The sequence below is a fragment of the Schistocerca americana genome, chromosome 3 (genome assembly GCF_021461395.2).
Source record: "Schistocerca americana isolate TAMUIC-IGC-003095 chromosome 3, iqSchAmer2.1, whole genome shotgun sequence".
Classification (NCBI taxonomy): domain Eukaryota; kingdom Metazoa; phylum Arthropoda; class Insecta; order Orthoptera; family Acrididae; genus Schistocerca; species Schistocerca americana.
Window position 1 is genome coordinate 877,155,510 of NC_060121.1, and position 24,452 is coordinate 877,179,961.

Sequence of the window (24,452 nt, forward strand, 5' to 3'; positions counted from 1 at the left end):
TCCCTACCCTCTGGCTCCTACCCTTGTAACCGCCCCCGGTGTAAAACCTGTCCCATGCACCCTCCCACCACCACCTACTCCAGTCCTGTAACCCGGAAGGTGTACACAATCAAAGGCAGAGCCACGTGTGAAAGCACCCACGTGATCTACCAACTGACCTGCCTACACTGTGACGCATTCTATGTGGGAATGACCAGCAACAAACTGTCCATTCGCATGAATGGACACAGGCAGACAGTGTTTGTTGGTAATGAGGATCACCCTGTGGCTAAACATGCCTTGGTGCACGGCCAGCACATCTTGGCACAGTGTTACACCGTCCGGGTTATCTGGATACTTCCCACTAACACCAACCTATCCGAACTTCGGAGATGGGAAGTTGCTCTTCAATATATCCTCTCTTCCCGTTATCCACCAGGCCTCAATCTCCGCTAATTTCAAGTTGCCGCCACTCATACCTCGCCTGTCATTCAACAACATCTTTGCCCCTGCACTTCTGCCTCGACTGACATCTCTGCCCAAACTCTTTGTCTTTAAATATGTCTGCTTGTGTCTGTATATGTGTGGATGGATATGTGTGTGTGTGCGAGTGTATACCCGTCCTTTTTTCCCCCTAAGGTAAGTCTTTCCGCTCCCGGGATTGGAATGACTCCTTACCCTCTCCCTTTAAACCCACATCCTTTCGTCTTTCCCTCTCATTCCTTCTTTCCTGATGAGGCAACAGTTTGTTGCGAAAGCTTGAATTTTGTGTGTATGTTTGTGTTTGTTTGTGTGTCTGTCGACCTGCCAGCACTTTCATTTGGTAAGTCACATCATCTTTGTTTTTAGATATATTTTTCCTACGTGGAATGTTTCCCTCTATTATTTTTATATATATATATATATATATATATATATATATATATATATATATATATATATATATATATAGAGAGAGAGAGAGAGAGAGAGAGAGAGAGAGAGAGAGAGAGAGAGAGAGGGGGGGGGGGGGAGGGAGGGGAGAACCTCGCTTTCCTAAGGAAATGCAATCCGAAAACAAAGGAAGTAGGTTACAGTATGCTTGTTCACCCACTGGTTGAATACTGGGATCCGTACCAGATAGGGTTGATAGAAGAGATAGAGAAGATCCAACGGAGAGCAGCGCGCTTCGTTACAGGATCGTTTAGTACTCGCGAAAGCGTTACGGAGATGATAGATAAACTCCAGTGGAAGACTCTGCAGGAGAGACACTCAGTAGCTCGGTACGGGCTTTTGTTGAAGTTTAGAGAACATACCTTCACCGAGGAGTCAAGCAGTATATTTCTCCCTCCTACGTATATCTCGCGAAGAGACCATGAGGATAAAATCAGAGAGATTAGAGGCCACACAGAGGCATACCGACAATTCTCCTTTTCACGAACAATACGAGACTGGAATAGAAGGGAGAACCGATAAGAGGTACTCACGGTACCCTCCGCCACTCACCGTCAGGTGGCTTGCGGAATATGGATGTAGATGTAGATGTAGATCCCTTGTCTTACCTTGTTTTATGTATCCTGTATTTCATTTTATGCCACACAGAACAGAAAGTTATTAGCTAAGAGGCAATAAAGAGTCCAAATTTTCTGAAGAGTTCTTGTTCTTCCAGTTACAAATAATCCCATCCAGTATTAATTGCGAGTTTTTTTTTTTTTAAGTGGGGCTTGATAAACCGGCTGACTGGTTGCAGGAGAGGCACCAGAGGACATTTTTAATTTCTGCTGTCCTGAATATAGTTTGATTGCATCCATTACAAAAGATACACATTTGAATTCCACAGCGCAAAGTACAGTGACGTGCGGTAGAAGAATGCTGTGTGAAGAGGCATGGCACTGCACTTTGGCACACTTGAGACCAAATAACACTTCTTATGTTTCCTCAGACTCTTCAGAAAGACGTGTGCTTATTTTTGAAAAGTCTTTTTTTTGTTTAGTTTTTTATGCCCTATCTCAAATACTGTAGAGGAGGGGGGGGGGGGGGGGGGGGCACCACCATCTAGTATTGGCCCGGTTCAAAATATCGTAGATCTGGGGGTTATGCCCAGAGCAGTCTGAGTTATGGGGGCCGAGGGGGGGGGGGGGGGGCGGGCGGCACTTCATGTGATCTGTGTTTACATTTAGTATTCTGGTGTTTCCTCTTTGTTTACTGCTCTCACGTCAAATGAAAAAATTTTAAAAAAATAAATAAAAAAATAATAAAAAAAGTGATATCTGTGGCTGGGAGCTATCAAGTGAATTAAAATACATTCGCATAATTATGGAAGGCTACAATATGTTGTTAGTTCCGGATTTTATTTTATTTCCACCTTTCTGACAGTCAAGCATTAATCGCCTTGCAGAACAATGAAGTTATATTTGTTACTTTTCTAAAGAAATTCGCCTTTTATTTATATTTTCTGCTGAGGCAGCCAGTTTGTTCCAAACGAAGTGTTTAATTCCACACTATTGGCTAGTTTCAAGGTTGGTTGGTTGGGTTAAAGATTAAAGGGACCAAACTACAAAGGTCATCGGTCCCTTGTTTCATAAAAACACAGAGCCCAGGGGAACTATCCACCAGTCAAGCGAAGCACTAAAAGAAAAACTCCAGGGGAAGAAAAGCCCCATAGTCCATTGTAAGACAACACGGAAAACAGAGCACAGCAACAAAAACAACATAGAGAACAAAGGCAGAAGGAATTAAAACTGCACAGCAGAGGACTGTGGCTGGCTGATCACGAAAATAATAGGATGAGCCAGCCACTCTGCAACACGTTAAAACCTCCAGCCTAAAAGTTTAGGGCGGAGTCGAATCACAACACAAAACTAAGTAAAAGAGAGAGCTCAAAAGAGGGTGATGTTAAAAAAAAAAAAATTTAAATGGACCTATAAGAGCCGCTTGCGCGAATAAAACTTAAAACCCGATCTGCCATAGAGACATTGTCACCTAAAAGAGATGATAAAGCACCCTGGAGATTAAAAGTTCGCCTGAGGGCGGTTAAAAGAGGACAGTCCAACAATATATGGGCCACCGTCATATGCGCACCACAGCGACAATGAGGGGGGTCCTCTCGACGCAGCAGATGACCATGCGTCAGCCAAGAGTGGCCAATGCGGAGCCTACACAGAACAACAGAATCCCTGCGAGAGGCCCGCATGGAGGAACCCCACACAGTCGTTGTCTCCTTTACCTGCCGCAGCTTGTTGGGTGCAGACAGAGTGCGCCATTCGTCTCTCCACAACCCAAAGACCCGACGGTGCAAATCGGCTCTGAGATCAGTTTCCGGGAGGCCGATCTCCAACGGCAGTTTGCGGGTAGCCTCTTTGGCTAACTTGTCGGTGAGTTTGTTTCCCGCGATCCCAACGTGTCCTGGGGTCCATATGAACACCACCGAACGACCACGCTGTTCAAGAGCGTGGATGGACCCCTGGATGGCAACAACAATGGGATGGCGTGGGTAGCACTGGTCAAGAGCCTGTAGACTACTGAGCAAGTCACTGCAAATGACGAAGGACTTTCCAGTGCTGGTACGAATATGCTCAAGGGCACGAAAGATGGCTGTCAGTTCTGCGGTGTAAACACTGCAGCCTTCCAGCAAGGAGCGCTGGTCGACATAGTCCGCATGAGCATAAGCGTACCCCACACGGCCATCAACCATCGAGCCATCGGTATAGATAACCTCAGAGGCATGGTACTCGCCTAGGAGAGCAAGGAATTGGCGGCGCAAGACTGCAGGAGGAACTGACTCTTTCGGCCATCGGGAAAGTTCCAGCCGAAGCTGCGGCCGACGAATACACCAGGGTGGTGTATGTGGGCGGACCTGGAAAGCAGATGGAAGAGGCAAACACTCGAGTTCATTAAGGAGCGACCAAACACGGATCCCAAGTGTATGGCCTGATCGTGACCGCTGGTGTGGGATATGGACTGCCGCATTTTCGAAAAGGAGACGATAGTTAGGGTGACGGGGCGAACAACGGACGTGGGCAGCATAGTTGGCTAACAGTTGTTGACGCCGAATACGAAGTGGAGGAACCCCAGCCTCAGCAAGGAGGCTATGAACAGGACTGGTGCGAAATGCTCCTGTCGCCTGTCGAACCCCACAGTGATGAACGGGATCCAGCAGTTGCAACGCTGAGGGCGATGCTGAGCCATACGCCACACTCCCATAATCCAGTCGGGACAGCACAAGGGCTTTGTAGAGCTGCAGCAGCGTGTGACGATCTGCACCCCAAGTTGTGTTGCTTAGGCAGCGGAGGGCATTCAGATGCTGCCAGCACTGACGCTTGAGCTGACGAATATGTGGAAGCCAAGTAAGCCGGGCATCGAACAGCAATCCCAGAAAACGGTAAGTGTCAACAACCCTGAGCATGGCATCCTGAAGATAGAGCTCAGGGTGGGGATGGACACTACGACGCCAACAAAAGTGCATAACACAAGTCTTTGCAGGAGAAAACTGAAACCCATGGGCTAGGGCCCACGCTTGCGCCTTGCGTATGGCTCCCTGCAACCGACGTTCTGCAACACCAATGGCGGAGGAGCTGAAAAAGATGCAGAAATCGTCAGCATATAACGTGGGGGAGACAGACGACCCGACTGCTGCTGCAAGGCCATTAATGGCCACAAGGAAAAGGGGCACACTCAATACAGAGCCCTGTGGAACGCCGTTCTCCTGGATATGAAGTGAACTATGGGATGTGCCAATTAAAACGCGGAATGTCCGAATAGATAAAAAATTCTGAATAAAAATCGGGAGAGAGCCCCGGAGACCCCACCCGTGCAACGTGGCGAGAATATGGTGCCGCCACTTCGTGTCATATGTTCTGGAGAGATCAAAAAAGACGGAGACGAGGTGTTGGCGCCTGGAAAAAGCAGTGCGGATTGCAGACTCAAGAAAGACCAAAGTATCGGCAGTGGAACGGCCCTGACGGAAGCCGCTCTGGCAAGGAGCCAAAAGACCCCGAGACTCGAGCAGCCAACACAGCCGTCGACTCACCATGCGTTCCAAGAGCTTACACAGAGTATTTGTCAAGCTGATAGGCCGATAGCTATCCACATTAAGTGGGTCCTTACCAGGCTTCAGCACCGGAATGACGGTACTCTCCCGCCACTGCGACGGAAAGACACCATCGCCCCATATGCGGTTGAAGATGGCAAGAACACACCGCTGACAGTCCGGGGAAAGGTGTTTGAGCATATGATTGTGGACGCCATCTGGCCCAGAGGCTGTATCGGGGCACTGTGCCAGGGCGCTCTGCAGTTCCCACAAACTAAATGGGGCGTTATACGCCTCAGGGTGGCAAGAAGCAAAGGAAAGCCGTTTGCCTTCCTCCCGGCGTTTGAGCGCGCGAAACGCGGGCGGGTAATTCCCCGACGCAGAGGCCCGAACATAGTGCTGAGCGAAATGCTCGGCGATTGCATCAGCATCGGTGGATACCGCCCCGTTGATGGTAAGCCCTGCGACACCTGTAGAGTGCTGCAATCCAAAGAGGCGCCGAATCTTCATCCACACCTGGGAGGGTGAAGTACGGGAACCAATGGTGGAAACATACCTCTCCCAACACTCCTGTTTCCGCCGTTTGATAAGCCTCCGTACCTGAGCACGGAGACGTTTGAATCAAATGAGGTTCTCCAAAGACGGGTGCCGCTTATGTTGCTGAAGAGCCCGCCGACGTTCTTTAATGGCGTCAGTGACCTCTGGAGACCACCAAGGCACCGACTTTCGCCGGGGGCACCCGAACGAACGAGGAATGGTACGTTCCGCAGCGGAAACAATCGCTGCAGTCAGTGTCTCAACCGCCACATCGATGGTACCATGGGGGAGAGAGTCAACAGTGGCAGCAGAGGAGAACGTGTCCCAGTTTGCCTTGCTAAATGCCCATCTAGGCGAGCGCGCAAGGGAGCGACGCTGTGGTAGGGAAAGGAAGATCGGAAAATGGTCACTACCACACAAGTCCTCGTGGACTCTCCAGTGGACCGATGGTACAAGCCCTGGGCTGCACAATGACAGATCTATGGCCGAGAACGTGCCATGCGCCACACTGAAATGTGTGGCGGCGCCAGTGTTTAAGAGGCAGAGGTCGAGTTGGGAGATGAGATTCTCGACCTCTCTGCCTCGGCCAGTAACCTTCGTTCCACCCCACAGGGGATTGTGGGCGTTAAAATCCCCCAGGAGAAGAAAAGGCGTGGGGAGTTGGGCGACAAGTGCAGCCAAGTCGGTCAGGGAGACTGTACCACCTGGAGGGAGATAGACACTGCAGACGGTTATGTCCTGGGTAGTCCTTACACGTACAGCCACAGCTTCCAATGATGTTTGAAGGGGCACAGGAGCACTATATACAGAGGTAAGGACATACACGCAGGCTCCACCTGACACACAATTGTAAGTGCTACGGTTGCAGTAATAACCCCTGTATCCACGAAGGACAGGGGTCCGCATTGCCGGGAACCAGGTTTCCTGTAGGGCAATGCAGAAAGCAGGTGTCAGGCTTAGAAGCTGCCGTAGCTCAGGGAGATGGCTAAAATAACCGCCACAATTCCACTGGAGGAATGTACAAAGCGTGTCCGGTAGGGGCACGCAGGCACAGAAAAGGCAAATTACTTGGCAGGGTCACATGCTGCCACCGACTGAGCGACGGACGTCACTACGGCCATCGTTTCTGAGGAGACGGCGAGATCCAGGTCATCAGGGGACGCAAAGAGCTCGACCTCGTCCTCAGAGGCTGAGCTGACAGGGAGCGTTGGTGCGGGAACCACTGGGTCCTTATCCTTCTTGGAGAGCTTCCTCTTCTCTCTCTTGTCTTTGGGAGGAGGGTTGGCATGCTGGGAGGGCTGTCCTGACGCATTGTCAGGAACAGAGGAAGAGCGTGAAGCCCTTCGACCAGCAGCTGGTGGCTTTTTCAGCCACTGGCTAGTGTCTTGTGAGACACTGGGGAAGTCCGTGGAAGGGACGCCCCCAAGGGATCCCTTCCGAACAAGTGAGGCCGGAGGAGGCTGTTGCGTCTCCGGCTGAGCAGCCGGAGGGAGCTGTCGCTTCCCCGGCTGAGGAGCCGAAGAGGGCCATCGCCGCTCCGGCTGAGAGGTGGGGACCAACGTCCCCGGTTGCTTGGGGCGCACTGCTCCCAAACTCGGTGTTTTGGGAGCAGTGGAAGAGAGAGCGGCCTGTCCCAGCGGTGGGGCAGACGTTACTTGATTTCTCTGTGGGCCAACAGAGAAGGGAGTCTGTGCAGGAGCTGGTGGCGGCAGTGTGACGGTAGCGTAACTCCTCAACATAGGAGTGGGGTTGAGGCGTTCTAATTTCTTCTTTGCCTCTTGGTAACTTAAATGGTCCAAGGTCTTAATTTCTTGTATCTTCCGCTCTCGTTGATAGACTGCACAGTCTGTTGAGCAGGGAGAATGATGCTCCCCACAGTTAACGCAGGTGGGAGGCGGAGCACATGGAGCATTAGGATGTGGAGGTCGTCCACAATCACGACACGTGGGGCTGGAAGTGCACCTGGAGGACATGTGTCCGAATTTCCAGCACTGGAAGCATCGCATAGGGGGCGGGACATAGGGCTTGACATCGCACCGGTATATCATGACCTTGACTTTCTCAGGCAAGCAGTCGCCCTCAAAGGCCAGGATGAAAGCACCGGTAGCGACCCTATTATCCTTTGGCCCCCTAAAGACACGACGGACAAAGTGTACACCTCGTCGTGCCAGGTTCTCACGTAGCTCGTCATCAGACTGTAGCAGAAGATCTTTATGAAAAATAATCCCCTGGACCAAATTTAAGGACTTATGGGGAGTGACAGTAACGGGGATGTCACCGAGCTTCTCACAGGCGAGTAATGCCTGGGACTGCGCAGATGAAGCTGCTTGTATCAAAATGGCCCCGCTCCTCATTTTGGAAAGAGACGCCACTTCCCCAAACTTATCTTCGAGATTGTGAACGAAGAAAAGAGGCTTAGTCCCCAAAAACGAATCCCCATCAGTTCTGCTGCATACAAGGTATCGTGGCGAATACGGCTCCTGTCTGTCTGCAGCCCTACGTTCCTCCCATGGTGTGGCTAGGGAAGGGAACGACTTCGGGTTATATGTCACAGCGTTAAATTCCACCTTACCACGCTTAGAGACATTGGCGGTCGGACGACCACCAGATTGAGATTTCACCCGCTTCATTGCGGGGCATCCGCCCCGATGCCACCCACTCCGACCAGGGGCTCTCCCCACGGGCGCCACCCAGCCACAGCAAAGGCCACCTGGCAGGATGGCCGTTGCCGGGAGTCCCAATGCCCCAGAGAGACGAGCATCTACTCCTTGGCTTACATGGGGAGGTGTCAGCTCAGGCATCGGCAGTACGATCCCTGTGTTGTCAGGGGGCTACAACCTAGAGGGTACATGACGACCCCACCACAACGGGCTGGCTACCGTGTTGGATTTTGGGTGCCATAGGTAGTCCATAGTGATCGTGGGTGCCGGTGGTGACGCACTAAGGGCGGTACTTACACAATACATCAGGTATCTATGCCCAAAATGAGGGATGGAAGGTGCAGGTACGACGCCAAGACGATCAAGAGTGCCAAGGTCGTAGGGCACAGAGGACTGATGGTGCACCACTTAAGGTGTCCTTCCCCAAAAGGCTCGTACTTCTGTGGAATTTGGAAAAATGGAGGTCAAACCCTAATGGGGACCATCACATTAAGGCCAAAATGTTTGAGACTCCTTTTAGTCGCCTCTTACGACAGGCAGGAATACCGCGGGCCTATTCTTACCCCCGAACCCGCAGGGGGGGCTAGTTTCAACTGTTCACTGCATTTCAAATGCACGTTTTCATCTACTAGCATGTATGGCATTATGCCATAATAAAGAACCAAACACGAGACAATACAGTATTGGTACTCCACGAAAATTTACATCCCGAAAACCACACTGAAAAGCCTAATATTAGATTGAGGCCTACTTCGTTGGGAATCTGGACATACGGATGTGTACTTTAATGCGAATTATTCATTTTAGTATGGTTCAAGAAATTCCGAGTCTCTTGGAGTATCCTCTGATGTCTTGTTTCTTTTATGACATAATGTAAGATCTTTTAATGTTTTACACATACAAACATATGTGCTTCCTACGTCTTCATAGCTGCACAAGCGCAGGGATGCCTCTTATGTGGCACTCTCTGGCAATTGCTGGAACAAATCTATTTGTAACAGATCTCGGGAAAATATTGCGAATTGCGGTGTGGAAAGCGTTATTTTTCAAAGTATATTTCCTTTTGCGCAAGATGAACTATGTGCGAGAATATACGATGAATTTCTTAAATCACAGAGCGTTTGACTCTCATTTCAAAATCAACTCTTTGATGACAAGCCATTTAGAAGAATTTTGAGCCCAGAAGATCAGAGATTTATGTTGGTATTAAACATTTTACTGGCACATTTGTGTGATGTGTCTTAAAGTGTAAAACGTGCAAAAAAGCTTAGTTTCTGTTGTAGCTTATTAATTTTTGCGACAAATATTATATGTGAAAAGTTTGCTTTTCCTGTAGCAACACTATGTATATTAATTTAAACCATTAACTTTTCCTGTTTGTCTGTTTACGCTACTTAACAGTGATGTTCCTATTGGCTGACTACATCGTGTGTCCTATGCTATGAATATCCGCTGTCATCAGCTGGCAAGATCACATGACATGAGCTATGACTGGCTTACAAAAGCACATCGCAATCTCGATTTCAATGCTTCGGAAAGTAACATGCAGTTTTTAGTGCAATTTGAATTTATACTTTCGTAATACAAAAATATGCAGTGTATGTTGCTGCACATCAAAGAACTTTCCAAAACGTGGTTTTCTCCCCTGAGTTTCGTTTTCTAAAGTGCTGGGAAATTCTAAGCCGCTGTATAAAACCATAACCATTCAAATGATTGATAAATTTTACAGTTTCGAGGGAATGTATACAGTCACTTAACACAGAAAAAGTGTATTTTCACCCGGGAGAAAGTGTTTCCACGGTGTATATGACCTGGGGCAACCGGGAAATATGGGAAAAACCCGGGAATTCTTTCATCCGGGAGAAAACCGGGAAAAACCCGGAAATTTTTCGGAATTCTGGGAATTTTTCGGAATTCTGGGAATTTTTCATTGTTTCAGTTTTCAGTTAAATTTTTGTAATTTTGACTGCAGAATTGATTCTCTAGCAAAGAATGTTATTGTATCCTGCTACTGGAGAATGATACTGCAGCGATAAAATATAAACGAGAGGGAAAAAAATAAAACTTTAGTGGCAAAGGAAATGTGCAATTTACAACAAACAACCGTGCATGCACAAGCGTCTGCAAATAGCAAAAATATGTCAAAGGACGTAGGGCGAAGACTGTAATTCTTCTTAACAATAAACTGCTTGCTATGAGCATGACGTCACAACTGTTCACATTAGGTTCGTTTGACCAATTTCCAGCGGTCTGTTGCGCATGTGCATTTGAGGTGTGTGTGTGTGTGTGTGTGTGTGTGTGTGTGTGTGTTTGAGGTTTACGGGCGCTAAACAGTGTGGTCATCAGCGCCCAAACAGGAACACATGCAGTGAATGGACTAAGACGGACAGCGAACAAGGAGAACGGCTAAAAGACACAGACCTGACGCAGTTCCAAATCCTCACATACAGAGGCAAAACAAGAGGAGAAGAAACGCACTAAAAAAGGAAAGGAAACACAAGGAAAGGAGGACAGAAACCGAAGGGAAACAAGGAGGTATTCGTGACTGGCGGACCTCTTACCTAAAACCTGGGTGAGCCAGTCACCCAGCAGCACATTAAAACACTCTCCCTAAAATCCGAGGCAACAAATTGGACAGGATACAAAACTGTAAGACCTTAACCACAGTCGTTGCGTCGTCTTGCAAAATAGAGGGCAAATCCGGTGGCAAAGAAACCACCGCCCTCCGGTCAGAGAATAAAAGACAGTCAAGTAAAACGTGGCGGACTGTAATATGGACGCCAGAAGCACTGCAGATTGGGGGGTCCTCCCGCCGGAGTAAAAAACCATGTGTTAAGGGACTGTGCCCGATGCAGAGGCGAGTGAGGAGAACCTCATCCCGCCTGCATGACTGGTAGGACGTACGCCATGGCCGCGTGGTGGCCTTGACCAGACGCAGCTTATTGTCACCGACTGCCAGTCACTCCTCTTCCCACTGACGCATAACACGAAAACGCAGGACGGAGGTGACAGCATGGAGGGGGACGGCACATTCAACAATGTGAGGGAGGGAACATGCATCTTTGGCAGCCACATCCGCCAGTTCGTTTGCCCTAATACCCATGTGCCCCGGCACCCAGCACAAAAAAACCTCCTTCCCCTGCCATTGCAGGTGGAGTAGGACATCATGGATGTTCTGGACGACCGTATCCGCTGGCTACAAGTGGTGCATGGCCTGCAGGGCACTCAGGGAGTCAGAACAGATGAGGTTAAGACTGGGAACACATCTCATCTGCTCCAATGCCCGCAAGATTGCAAATAATTCGGCATCAAAGATGGTAAACGCCGCAGGAAGCCGTAACTTGACGACGCGATCAGGGAAAACAACAGCACAACCAACAGAGTCCCCCTGTTTAGAGCCATCCGTAAATACTGGTACATGGTCGGGATGCTGGTGTAAAATATCAGAAAATAAGGAGGTAAAAACAAACGCAGGAGTGCAGCTCCTCCGGTACTCCGACAAGTCTAAAAGGACGTTGGGCCTCTGGAGCAACCAGGGAGGCAGGCGGATAAAACCTTGTCATTGAGGGGCCACACGCTCCACACAAAGGGACTCAAGCAAATGCTTGGCACAAATCCCAAATGGTCTCGTTGCCCTGGGACGACTGGAAAAGAGACGTTCCATAGGTGGTCGGGCAACGGTAGGGTATGCAGGGGAGGTAGGACAGGCAAGGAATTGACACACTCGTCGCACCATGAGGAGTTTCCGCCGGATGGCGAGCAGCAGTTCTCCTGCCTCAGCACACAGGCTGGGTATGGGACTGGTACGGAAGGCACCAGTGGCCAGCCTGATACCCTCATGGTGTACTGCGTCAAGAATCTTCAGATACAAAGGCCTCGCTGACCCATACACGGTGCAACCATAGTCAAGACGCGATCGGACGAAAGCCCTGTAAAACTGCAGCAGACGCGCCCGATCTGCTCCCCAGGACCGATGGCTCAGACACTTCAAAATATTCAGTGCCTCCTGGGCCCGCACCTTTAGGTCTTTAAGGTGAGGCAACCACGACAACTTGGAATCAAAAGTGAAGCCCAGGAACCTCACAGTGTCTCTCAAAGGAAGAACGGTGTCCCTCAGACGCAATTCAGGGGAGATAAAAAGATGTCGAGAACGATTAAAATGAACACACACACACACACACACATTTGTCTGCAGAAAAGGTAAAACCCGTCTTCGCAGTCCATCCCTCTAAGCGCTTTATCGTAAGCTGCAACTGCCGACTAGCAGTGACAAGACTGGAGGAAGAACAGAAAACAGCAAAATCGTCCACAAACAAGGAGCACTGGGCAGGACTCCGGATAGTGGACGTGATACTGTTAATGGCAACGGCAAAGAGGGTGACACTTAAATCGCTTCCCTGAGGAACACCATTCTCCTGCACATACAAATCAGATAGCACATTACCAACCCGATATCGAAAGAGGCGGTGGGAAAGAAAGGACCGAATGAAGATGGGGAGACAACCACGAAAGCCCAACTCATGGAGTTGACTGAGGATAAGGCGGCGCCAAGTAGTGTCACATGCCTTATTAATGTCAAAGAATACACCTAGACAATGCTGGGTACGTAGGAAGGCCTGCTGGATGGCCACCTCAAGCAGGGTCAAGTTGTCTATAGTGGAACGACATCTCCGAAAGCCGCACTGAGATGGGCTAAGGAGCTGCCTGGTCTCGAGCAGCCAAACCAGGCGACGGTTGACCATGCGTTCCAACGTCTTCCCAACACAGCTCGTCAAAGCAATACTTCGATAACTACTGGGATGCGTTCGGTCCTTCCCCGGTTTGAGGAGGGGAATCAAAATCGCCTCCCTCCACGAGTCAGGATACGTGCCAGATAACCATATCATATTAAAACAATTCAGGAGAACTTCCTTGGATGGCAGCAACAAGTGCTGCAGCATGCTGAGCCGAATTTGATCATGACCAGGCGCAGTATCATGAGCCACAGACAGCGTCGAATCCAGTTCCCACATTGTGAAGGGGCAGTTGTAGGGTTCAGAATTTGGAGACCGGAAGTCCAAGTGACCCCTCTCGATGGCAGTGCGGTAGCGGCAGAAATCTGGATCACAGTTAATAGTGGCGGTAGATTCCGCAAAATGCATGGCCAGTGTCTAGGCGATGTCTCTCGGCGCCGTGAGGAGACATCCTTGATGCAGCAATGCCGTGACAGGTAGTTGGCTGAGTTTCCCGGAAATCCTCCTGATGGCTTCCCATACTTTCGTAGAACTAGTGGAGCGGGAGATGGAGTTCAAGAACGATTGCCATGACCGTCGTTTGCTCTCTTTAATCACTCGCCGCGCTTTGGCCCTTGCCACCCAAAAGGCCGCAAGATTGTCAGCTGATGGACGGCACTTGAAGCGGTGCAGAGCAGCACGGCAGGCTCGGATGGCTGAGCGGCACTCAGTGGTCCACCAAGGGACAGGATGCCTCTTGGGATGACCGGATGACCGTGGGATTGACAATTCAGCAGCATGGGAGATCACGGCTGTAACATGGTCTACCCATTCGTGGACGCTGGCACGGTGTTCCAAAACAGCCAGTTGGCTGAAAAGTGTCCAGTTGGCTGAAAAGTGTCCAGTAAGCTCTGCAGAGGTGCCACCGGGACGGCACTGGGAATGCCACAGCCTCATCCAGGGGGCGAATCCAAAGGGGGAAGTGGTCACTAGAATGGAGGTCAGCAGCAACCTCCCACAGAGCAGAATCCGTGAGTGCCGGAGAGCAAAAGGAAAGGTCAATAGCCGATGACGACCCCGAAGCAGTACAGAAATGAGTGGGAGCACCAGAGTTGAGGATGCACAGTTCTTCAGACACCATGAGGCTTTCCAGAATGCGACCCCTGGGGCAAGTAGTCGGAGAGCCCCATAAGACATTATGAGCATTGAAGTCCCCCAGAAGAAGAAATGGGCGGGCGAGTTGGTTAATAAGGTCTGAGAGAGCCGCAGAGTCTATCGCATCCTGAGGTGGTAAGTAAATCGAACAGACTGTGAGCCTCCGACCCACAAGAAGGTCAACTGCAACTGCATGCAAGTCTGTAACGAGAGGGAGCTCGGATGAGGGGCGCATGTCACGGACAAAAACCGCAACACACCCTTTGCCCTTTCCCCTGTCAGCGTATCTTTTCGATATACGGTATAGCCCCGTAAAAAAGGAGCATCAGTGGCCCGAAAATGTGTCTCTTGGAGACAAAAGCACAAAGGGCACTCTCGTACAAGGAGTTGTAATTCGGCCACATGCATCCTGAACCCATTCAGGTTCCACTGTAATATGGGAGCCAGTGAGCAGGGTGGCTGAACTTTCACCCTGCCTCTGTGCTTTGGAGGAGAGCCTGTACTGGCCGGAGATTTATTCCTGGGGCGAGAAGATCGCCCCTGGTTGACATCAATGTCCATCAGCTCCGATGACGACCCATGGGAGATGTCAGACAGTACGATGGCCTCGTCATCGGACCGACCCTGACTAGTCTCCTGAGGTGGCAAAACCTTCACCTTCGGTGTCTTTGTCTTGGGGGGCTTTGAATGCAGAGCCTTGTCAACAGCTGGAGCTGTACTCGCCTGGGCAGAAGGCGCCATATGGGGAGAGGCAGGAAGTACCCCAATGTCAGCAACCACAGCCTTGTCCGATATTGCGGGGAGAGCTGCAGGTTGCAAAACAACCGCAGCAGCACAAGTGCACTGGCAAACACAGGTATTAGTGCTAACACTAGCAACCTCCGTTTGCGTAGCAACAGTGGCCATTTGTACCGGTTTTTTCACAGCAGAAGCGAAAGATGTTGAAAACACAGGAGGTTGCATGGCCTTAAAGAGCTTCTTGGCCTCACCATAGGGGATGCGCTTAGATGTTTTAATCTCCTGTATCTTCCGTTCTTCATGATAGATGGGGCAGACCCGGCTCCAGACAGGGTGACTCCCAGAGCAATTCACACACTTCACAGGCGATGAACAATCGGCTCCTTCATGGGCAGGCTGATCACATTTACCACAAGTGGCGATCCCATTGCACCCCAACGTAGTATGCCCAAAGCGCTGACATTTAAAACAGCGCATTGGGTTAGGGAAATATGGCCGTACTGGCAAACGTAAGAACCCCGCTTTAACATGCTCTAGGAGTCTCGGGCAACTGAACGTGAGAATAAACGAGTCGGATTTGACGAGGTCCCCATCGACTCGTTTCATAATATGCTGCACGTCAACAATACCTTCGGCAGCCCACTCAGATTTTAACTTGTCTGTGGGGATATCCACCAAGTCCCTACATTTCACAACACCCTTACTATAATTCAAAGTGGAGTGGAGCTCGTTCTCGATAGCGTACTCTCCGAGACAGGTTGCTTTCCGAAGAGAAGCGACTTGATGGGAACTAGAAGTCTCAACTAACAGAGTCCCATTGTGCAGTCGCTTCACAGATTTCAGTGTGCCTGCAATTCCCTCAAGACCCTTGTGGATGTAAAAGGGAGAAACCCTCTCAAAGCTACCCTCCTTCCATTTAATAATCAAAAACACATTCTGATTATCAGCATGTGCTCTGTTACGACAGTCTGATAAATCTCTAGCAACACCAGGCGCTGCAGGACTCGTAGCACGAAGTCGCTTTTTCGATGGGGTGTGTTTTCCTACCAGTGGCCCACCCAATCCACTGGTAGGGGGAAATGTAGAGGTTGAAGGGTCCATTGCGGTCCCACGAGCAGCTAGGGAACTAAAGGTCCGCTCAGACAGAGCCCCAAGTGCCTGAGTAAGCCTTATACATCTGGGGTGCGGCAGGTGCCCCAGAGGTTGCTCGCTTGCGACTGTTCCACCCCAACAGCCATGCATCTTATAGGTGCGGAGCACACTGTAAGATTGAGGGGTTTTTGTAGAGGTTGGCCTTCCTCGCAATCCAGGCGATCAAGCCAAGATTACCATTCCCCGCATCACACAACATTCCACCGCCGCGCCATACGGTGGTCGCTGAAGCATGTCCGGGGGTTACAGTGACAGGAGACTGGCGGCGCTGACCAGTCCCCAGCTCAGGACCCCGGGGTCGCCAAGCCCGTACTCAGCAAATGAAAGCTGAGCCGCTGGGGGCTGCGCATTTGACTCGCGTATAGGCAGTACCTTCTCCCGCTACTTGAAGTTTGGCTGTTAGCTGTATCGGTAGTAGCAGCAAGCAGCCAGATGCAAACGAGAAATTTTTTTCTCGTGCGCACTAGCTGCCAGATTCACGCCTGCACAGAGTTGTCTGAGTTGTAGTGGGGAGGGGGTTAACCTCCACATGACCCGTTTTACATAAAGTGAATTCGCTGCTTCTCTTCGTGTACTGCTCCCATGTCAAATGAAAACAAAACGGATTTCTGTGGCTGGGAGCTATCAAGTGAATTAAAATACATTCACATAATTACGGAGCACAAAAATATATTATTAATTTCAGTTTTCTGATTTTATTTTATTTCCAAGTTAGTAGCAGTCAAGCATTAATCGCCTTGCAGAACAGTGAAGTTATTTTTGCAAGTTTGCTAAAGAAATTTGGCTTTATTAATCTTTCCGCCGAGGCGATCATTTTTCAGTATTGGCTACTTCCAACTGTTTGCTGAATTTCAAGTGCACATCATCATCTTCTGCCATATATGGCATTATGCCATAATAAAGAACCAAAAATGAGATCGTAGAGTACTGGTACTCCAAGAAAATTTACATCCCTAAAACCACACTGAAAAGCTTAATATCAGATGGGACCTACTTGATTGTGAATCTGGAAAAAGCCAATTTGCACATCAAGCCGAATTATGCATTTTAGTACGGTTTACGAAATTCCGATGCTCTTGGAGTATCCTCTGATGCAATGTTTCTTTTATGGTGTAATGTAAGCCCTCTTAGTGCTTTATACACACGAACATACGGGCTTCCTACACTACTGCAGTTGAACATGCACAATTATGCCTGTTTTCTGGTGCTCTCTGGCAACTGGTAAATTGGACCTATTTCTAACAGTCTCCGAATAGTATTGCGAATGGCGGTTAGAAAAGCGTTACTTTGAAAGTAAATTTCTTTTTATGCAACATGAATTATGTTACGTGTGAGAAAGTGGGATGGATATCTAAATCACAGAGCGTTCGAAACTGAACAGTTTGAGGACCAGCCACTTACAAGAATTTCGAGCCGAGACATTTATGTCATTATTTTAAATTTACTGGCACATTTGTGTGATGTGTCAAAGTACAACACACGCAAAAAAATATCAACATTACATGTGAAAGCTTAGCTTCTGTTGTAGCGTGTTAATCTTAGAGACTAACATTATATGTGAAAGCTTAGCTTTTCTAGTAGATATACGGTACGGCATACATTAATGTAAACCGTTAACTTTTCCTCTTGCGTGTTCGCGCTATGTGACCAGTGATCTTGCTATTGGCTGACTAAAACACGTGTCCTATGCTCTGAATAGTCGCTGTCATCGGCTGACGAGATCTCGTGGCTTGAGATATGACTCGCTTACAAAAGGACATCGCAACCTCGGTTTCAACGCTTCGGAAACTAACGCGCTGTGTTTGGTGCAATTCGAATTTATACTTTTGTAATACGAAAATATGCAGCGTATACGTTGCTGCAAATCAAAGGTCTTTCCAAAATTTCTCTCCCTTTTTTTTTAAATTAAAGGTCTCTCCAAAACCTTCTTTGCCCCGTCTTTTCTTTTTTTTTCCGGGAAGTTCCATGTGATTGTATAAAACGTTAACCATTCAAAGGATTCATAAGTTTTACAGTTCCGAGGGAAAATCTACGGAAAACCTACTGTCACTTAGCACATAAAAAGTGTATTTTCGCCCGGGAAAAATCATATTTTTTAAACGGGGTATCCGGGAGAAATCCGGGAATAATCTGGGAATTTTTTTTCCTTGTCCCCGTATACACCCTGGTTTCCCACCCGGGAGAAAGTTTATTTTTAACCGGAAGATCACCCCCATAGCTCCACTGTCTATCTCCAAATGACAAAATGACAATATGTAAACTCAAATAGTAACAGTGAACTACAAAAAACAAAAACACTATGAACTTATGCTCCAACCAAATAATAAGCTTCTCTGCCACAGAGAAACAATGGAAAGAGTTGATAGCAAATATGACACGAGGTCTGGATGGAATCCCAATTCGGTTTTATGAAGTCTACTCTATGGCATTGGCCCCCTTTACTCAGCTTGAACTTATTGTGAATCTCTTGCCCAGCACAAAGTCCCAAGCAACTGGAAAAAAGAACAGGTGACTCCTCTATATAAGAAGGGTAAAAGAACACTCACCAAATTACAAACCAATATCCTTAACATTGATCTGCTGCAAAATTCTTAAATGTATTCTCGGCTTGAATATCAAAGATTTCCTACAGACCAAAAAGTTTGTGTCCACGAATCAGCACAGTGTTAGAAAGCACCGCATCTGTTAAACTCAGCTTGCTCTTTCCTCATGTGATCTCCTGCAAATCATGTATGAAAGGCAACATCTATATTCCATATCTGTAGATTTGTGAAAAGCATTTGACACAGTGCCCCACTGCAAACCGTTCACAAAGGTACGAGCATATGAAATAGAGTCCCAGATGTGTGAGTGGCTCAAAGACGTCTTAAGTGATAGAGCCTAGAATGCTGTTCTCAGTGGCGACTGTTCATCAGAGATAAGGGTATCATTAGGAGTGGCCCAGGGGAGTGTGATATGACAGTTATTATTTTCTGTATACAAAAATGGTTTGGCAGACAGTGTGGGCAGCAATGTGCAGTTGTTTGCTGATGATGCTGTGGTGTATGGTGAGGCGTCAAGTTGAATGACTGCAGGAGGATACAAAATGAATTAGACAATATTTCTAGTTGGAACATAACAATTTCTAGTTGGTGTGATGAATGGCAGCCAGCTCAAAATGTAGAAAACTTAAGTTAATGCAGATTAGCAGGAAAAACAAATCTGTAATGTTCAGATACAGCATTAGCAGTGCCCTGTTTGACACAGCCTCATAATTTAAATATCTGAGGATAATGCTGAAATGTGATGTGCAATGGAATTAGCAGGTGAGGTTGTGAATCATCAAGTCTGATCTAATGGGAGAATTTTAGGAAAGTGTGGTTCATCTATAAAGGAGACTGCATACAGGATGCTAGTGCAACCTATTCTTGAGTGCTGTTTGTGTCTTTGGGATCTGTACCAGGTCGGATTAATAGAAGACATCGAAGCAATTAAGAGGCTTGCTGCTAGGTTTGTTACTGGTAGGTTCGAGCAACAACCAGATATTACAGAGATGCTTCAGGAACTCAAACGGGAATCCTTGGAGGGAAGGCGACATTCTTTTTGAGGAACACTACTGAGAAAATTTAGAGAACCAGCATTTGAAGCTGACTGCATAACAAGTCTACAACTGCCAACATACATTTTTGAAGAACCAAGAATGTAAGACAAAAGAAGTTAGGGTTCATACAGATGTATATAAAACACCATTTCTTCCTTACTCTATCTGCGAAGGGGAACAGGAAAGGAAATGACTAGTAGTGGTACAAGGTACCCTCCGTGATGCACAGTAAGGCTGATTGTGGTATATGTATGTATATGTAGTTGTAGTTATGTAATCCATCAAGTATGTAAGATGTAGAACACTGAGCATCCACCAGATAGAGAAAATGAACTGTATGAAAATTGTGGACGGAGAGATAGATTTATGACTTTTCCATTCCCATTCTTCTTTTTCGAAGTTACCACTACATTTCATACACAAAATTAAGTAAGCACTATCAAAGATATAGGTATTACACAAACGAAACATTGGAAGTTTTAAAAAATCTCCACTGTTACAATTTATGTAAATAAAAATTTTCACAGACAATCACCACAACAAAATATACTGTGACTGGGATATCATGTACACGTCTGCAGTTCTGCTACCCACTAGAATCCCTGTCCCACAGAACTGTGCCATACTTTGTGGAGCCTGAACAAAATTATGCAGACCGTTGATAAAGACGGTTGCACTATTTTGCTTTGGCTAATGTAAAGCAGCACAGGGATTGCAGTGTGTAGGACTGGAGATGTGTACCTGCAAACAAACAAAAAATAATTACATAACTTTATTTTATTTTGTTTTGTTTTATGGAGTAGTTATTAAAACTTTGTGAATGTCCCTAGAAAATGTTTTGAGATCCGCCAGGCTAATCAGTGAGTCTACTAAAAGCTATTCATTTCATTTGAAATTTTGTGCATATTCATTGCCTTGAATTTGTATCTTCCTCAACTGCACAGTACTTCTAGCCTTCTCTCATCATCATTACACTAAAATTTACAGTTAAAGTTGTGGAGCCCAAAAATATGTATACAGGACTGATAGATGGCACTTTATTTATAGATTGAGAAAACTTATTCTTTCATTATGTAAAAGAAAAAGAAAAGAAAATCTAATATATAATACTTCTACCTACTTCAGATCTTGGAGGATGTCCTTGGCATTATACATGGTGATCAATGAAGTTGGAGACGCAGGAATGATGATAATGGGTGTTCGAGAGACCCGTTTATTGGGCTGTACTGCCAGCCGTGCCTGTTAAGTATGTTAATGACAGTCAGTTGATCAGAAATAAAGTGGAGAATAGAAGTCACAGTTTTGCTGATCATACAATAATAATGCAGGGCAACTATAAATGATTCGTTTATTTTCAAAGTTCTACATTTTCTGAAGTATTACATGTACAAATATGATTGACACATAAATAGAACTGTAAACTTGCCAAGTTTGCATTTTCATTCTGCAAATGATCTACGAGTGTCCTTCTGATCACACGACACACATCCAAATGGCAGTCAAGTTCGTTCCATATCTTATGTAGCAATATCCCATGAATGGTCATCACAGCAGCACTGATGCATTCTTGGCAGTGGGGATATGTAAACAAAAAGTGCTCAAGATACCCCAAAAGGAAAAAGTCATGAGGCGTTAGGTCAGGTGACCTGGGGGAGGGCAAGGGAACAGAGCCACATCTTCTTCACCATTACACCCAATCCAATGATGCAGAAGTTCACTGTTTAGGGAGCAGCAAACATCAACAGTCCAACGACTGGGTCCACCGTCTTGGTGGAAGATGAAATTCTTGGAATCAGGAGTCAGTTGTGGAACAACCACAACTGCAACATATCAAGGTAAGGGGCATCTGTCAGAGTCTTCTCACAAAAGACAAACGGCCCATACAGTTTCATCTGTGACACTGCACAGAAAACATTAATCTTTGACAAATCTCATTTGTGCGGCACAATTTCACGTGTATTTTCAATGCCCCACATTCTCACATTGTGGAGATCAACTTTTCCAGATAAATGGAAGGTATCTTGGTCTCCGTGTCAGCTTGGAGCAGAAATTTCTCTTTCCTTGCTCTGTCACCATTTTGTCAAGCACTGCACTTGTTAACACCAACTGGAGAGCAAATGCAAACTCTGAGTTTACAGTTCTACAGGGTGTACATAAAGTCCGAGAACACTTTCAATTATTTATTGCACAAGAACTAAACATTGTACAGATGTCATACATATTGCATTTTAAAGCGAACACTAAAAGTATTTTTTACAAACATTCGATATGTGATTCATGAGTGATCCAATACAGTAATCGAATTCTTGCCATACCCGGCCCAGCATAGCATCGTCAACTGTGGCAGTCTCTTCCCGTATTCTCTCCCGGAGCTCTGGTACATCATGTGGTCGAGGTGGTGCGTACACCAGATCTTTAATGTGTGCCCGCAGAAAAAAGTCACACGGAGTGAATCGGGAAGGCCATTTCATGAAACAGCTGTCCCCTTCCGTAGCAACACCGATCCACCGATGCGGCAGCTCTGTGTTCAGGTACCCACAAACTTCCCGATGAAAAAGAGGTGGAGCTCCATCCTCCTGAAAGATGAATGGAGAGTCCGTTTGCATTTGAGACATCAGCCATTGCTGAAACATGTCCAAGTAGGAATATCCGGTGACAGTGCTCTTGTCAAAGAAGAATGGTCCGTACAGTTTTCGACGTGACAAGGCACAAAAAACATTTACCTTTGGGGAATCACGCTCAAATTCAATGCATTCGTGTGGATGCTTTGTACCCCAGATTCGACAATTATGTCTGTTCACTTTCCCATTAGTGTGAAAAGTGGCTTCGTCACTAAAAATTAAGTGATGAGCGATGCCATCCCCATCCTCATTGAATTGTTGCAACTGTGAACAAAACTCAAAACGATTGTCTTTGTCATCATCATTGAGCTTCTGCACTAGCTCCAATTTGAATGGTTTCGTAGACTGCTTCTGTTGCAGGACTTTCCACACTATCATTGGAGCCATTTCAAGTTCACGGGATGCGAGCCGCACCGATTTCTTTCGACTGCTTATGAATGTCTCTTGTACACTCGCTGCATCCACTTCACTCACACTGGGACGTTCGCTTCTCTCTGCCGGGCGCAAGCAACCCATTGTAACGAATTTGTTGTGCCAGTGGTAAATGGCCTTCCTTGTTGGTGGCTTCTTACTGTACTTGGTTCTAAATATCCATTGAACAGCTATAGCGCACTCGTTTTTGTTGAACTACAACACACAGAAAGCTCACTCCCCACTTGAACTTGCCATGTTTGCGACTAGCACTGACTATCGGCAAATTACCAAACTAGCTGTGGTGATATACATTGGGGGGGGGGGGGGGGACTTTCAGGGTTTCTCTTCAAAATGACATATGTATGATATCTGACAATGTTTGGTTCTTGTGCAATAAATGTTCCCGGACTTTACGTACATCCTCAATCATATTTGTACAAGTAACACTTTGGAAACTATAGAACATTGAAAATGAACTACTTATTTATAATAGAGCCCTGTACAATTATATTTTCAGCAAAAAAATATATGGACTGAATTCTGAAAACAACAATAAATATTACACCCTGATAAACGATTCAAATGTTGAATTACAAACAGCTAGAAGTTAAGGCAAGCAAAATTCAGGAAAATATGTAGTTTTATTTTCTAGTCTTTTCTAAATCATAATTTTTGTCAGATACTTAGTTTCCATCATTGTTTCAGTATGGAGCAATCCTTATCACTATACAATACTGTAATGCATAATCATGTATTGCCTTTGTGACTCTAGAATTACACATTCATCAGTATGAGAGAAGTCATAAAATATTTTTGGGCATAATGTAAATGATTAACAGTTAAAGAAATCTTTTGTTGATCTTTTCAGTTTTAGGTTATCTTTAAGGAAGGTGTATACAGGAAAAACTGCACTAATCGCTAGCTAGAATTCAAGAAAACGTCAGCCCAGTGCAGACACAGGAAGCTCTTAATGTAGACATATCCAAAGTTGTGCAGTTCAAGAAATGTAAAAGCATAGTCATAATCCATATCAATTCAGACAGGGGTGTTACCTTGATAATATCAGATGTTACTCAATTTAACATATGTTACAATTTCATAGAATGTAAGAAACCCAATTTTTTTTTGTTTGTAAAAAAAAATATATATATATATATATATATATATATATATATATATATATATATATATATATATATATATATATATTAATAAAAACTCGGCCGGAGATATAGGCCACTAAAGAGGACACCTACAGCATGTTACGATTAGAACATTTTTTTCGGTTTGGAAATAAGTGTCGAAGTGCTCTCGCTGCACCTGTCTCCTTATCTGAGTGGGCAGCACAGCTGAATGCCACACAGGGCACCTGGGTTTGATTCCCGGTACTGCCAAGGATTTTCCCTCGGTGGGAGGGCTGGTACAGGGCGCACTCAGCCTTGCAACTCCAACTGAGGAGCTACTCAACCGATCAGTAAAAGTTCCCAACGTCAGGAAACCCCCTCCACACTGCATCCGATGGCACTTAGTTGGGCCCAACAGCCTCGTCAAGGGCACAACTTAGAACTACATGCCTTTCTAAGAAAAATTTTCCATTTTTTTTTATTACCAGTTGAGTGACATTCTCTGAAACGGAGAACTTTCACTTTTCAGTTGAACATGTTTTACAAATAATGTTCATATTTCACCTTCCACATCTAAATTTTTTGCTGTGGTTGTTTATTGCTAGGTTCTTTGTTGCAATTGTTTATTACCAATTTTTATTGTTCATTGCTGGTTTCTTTATTGCTCTTACACATAGCTAGTTTCTTTATTGCATAGCCTTTTAGGAAATCTGACACCATCCAGATAATTCTATGTCTGTAAGTTTTTGTGAGCCGAGTGTTCATCAGAGAC

At 46.5% G+C, this 24,452-nt stretch overlaps 1 protein-coding gene across 1 annotated transcript in view; it reads right to left on the reverse strand.

Moving 5' to 3' along the window:
- LOC124607190 (parafibromin) overlaps window positions 1-24,452 on the reverse strand; it is a 76,612-nt gene that overhangs the window by 20,824 nt on the left and 31,336 nt on the right. Inside the window, exon 7 of the mRNA XM_047139411.1 lies at window positions 20,642-20,760. Within this exon, the coding sequence (XP_046995367.1) occupies window positions 20,642-20,760 (119 nt within the window). The remainder of the gene's footprint in view (window positions 1-20,641; window positions 20,761-24,452) is intronic.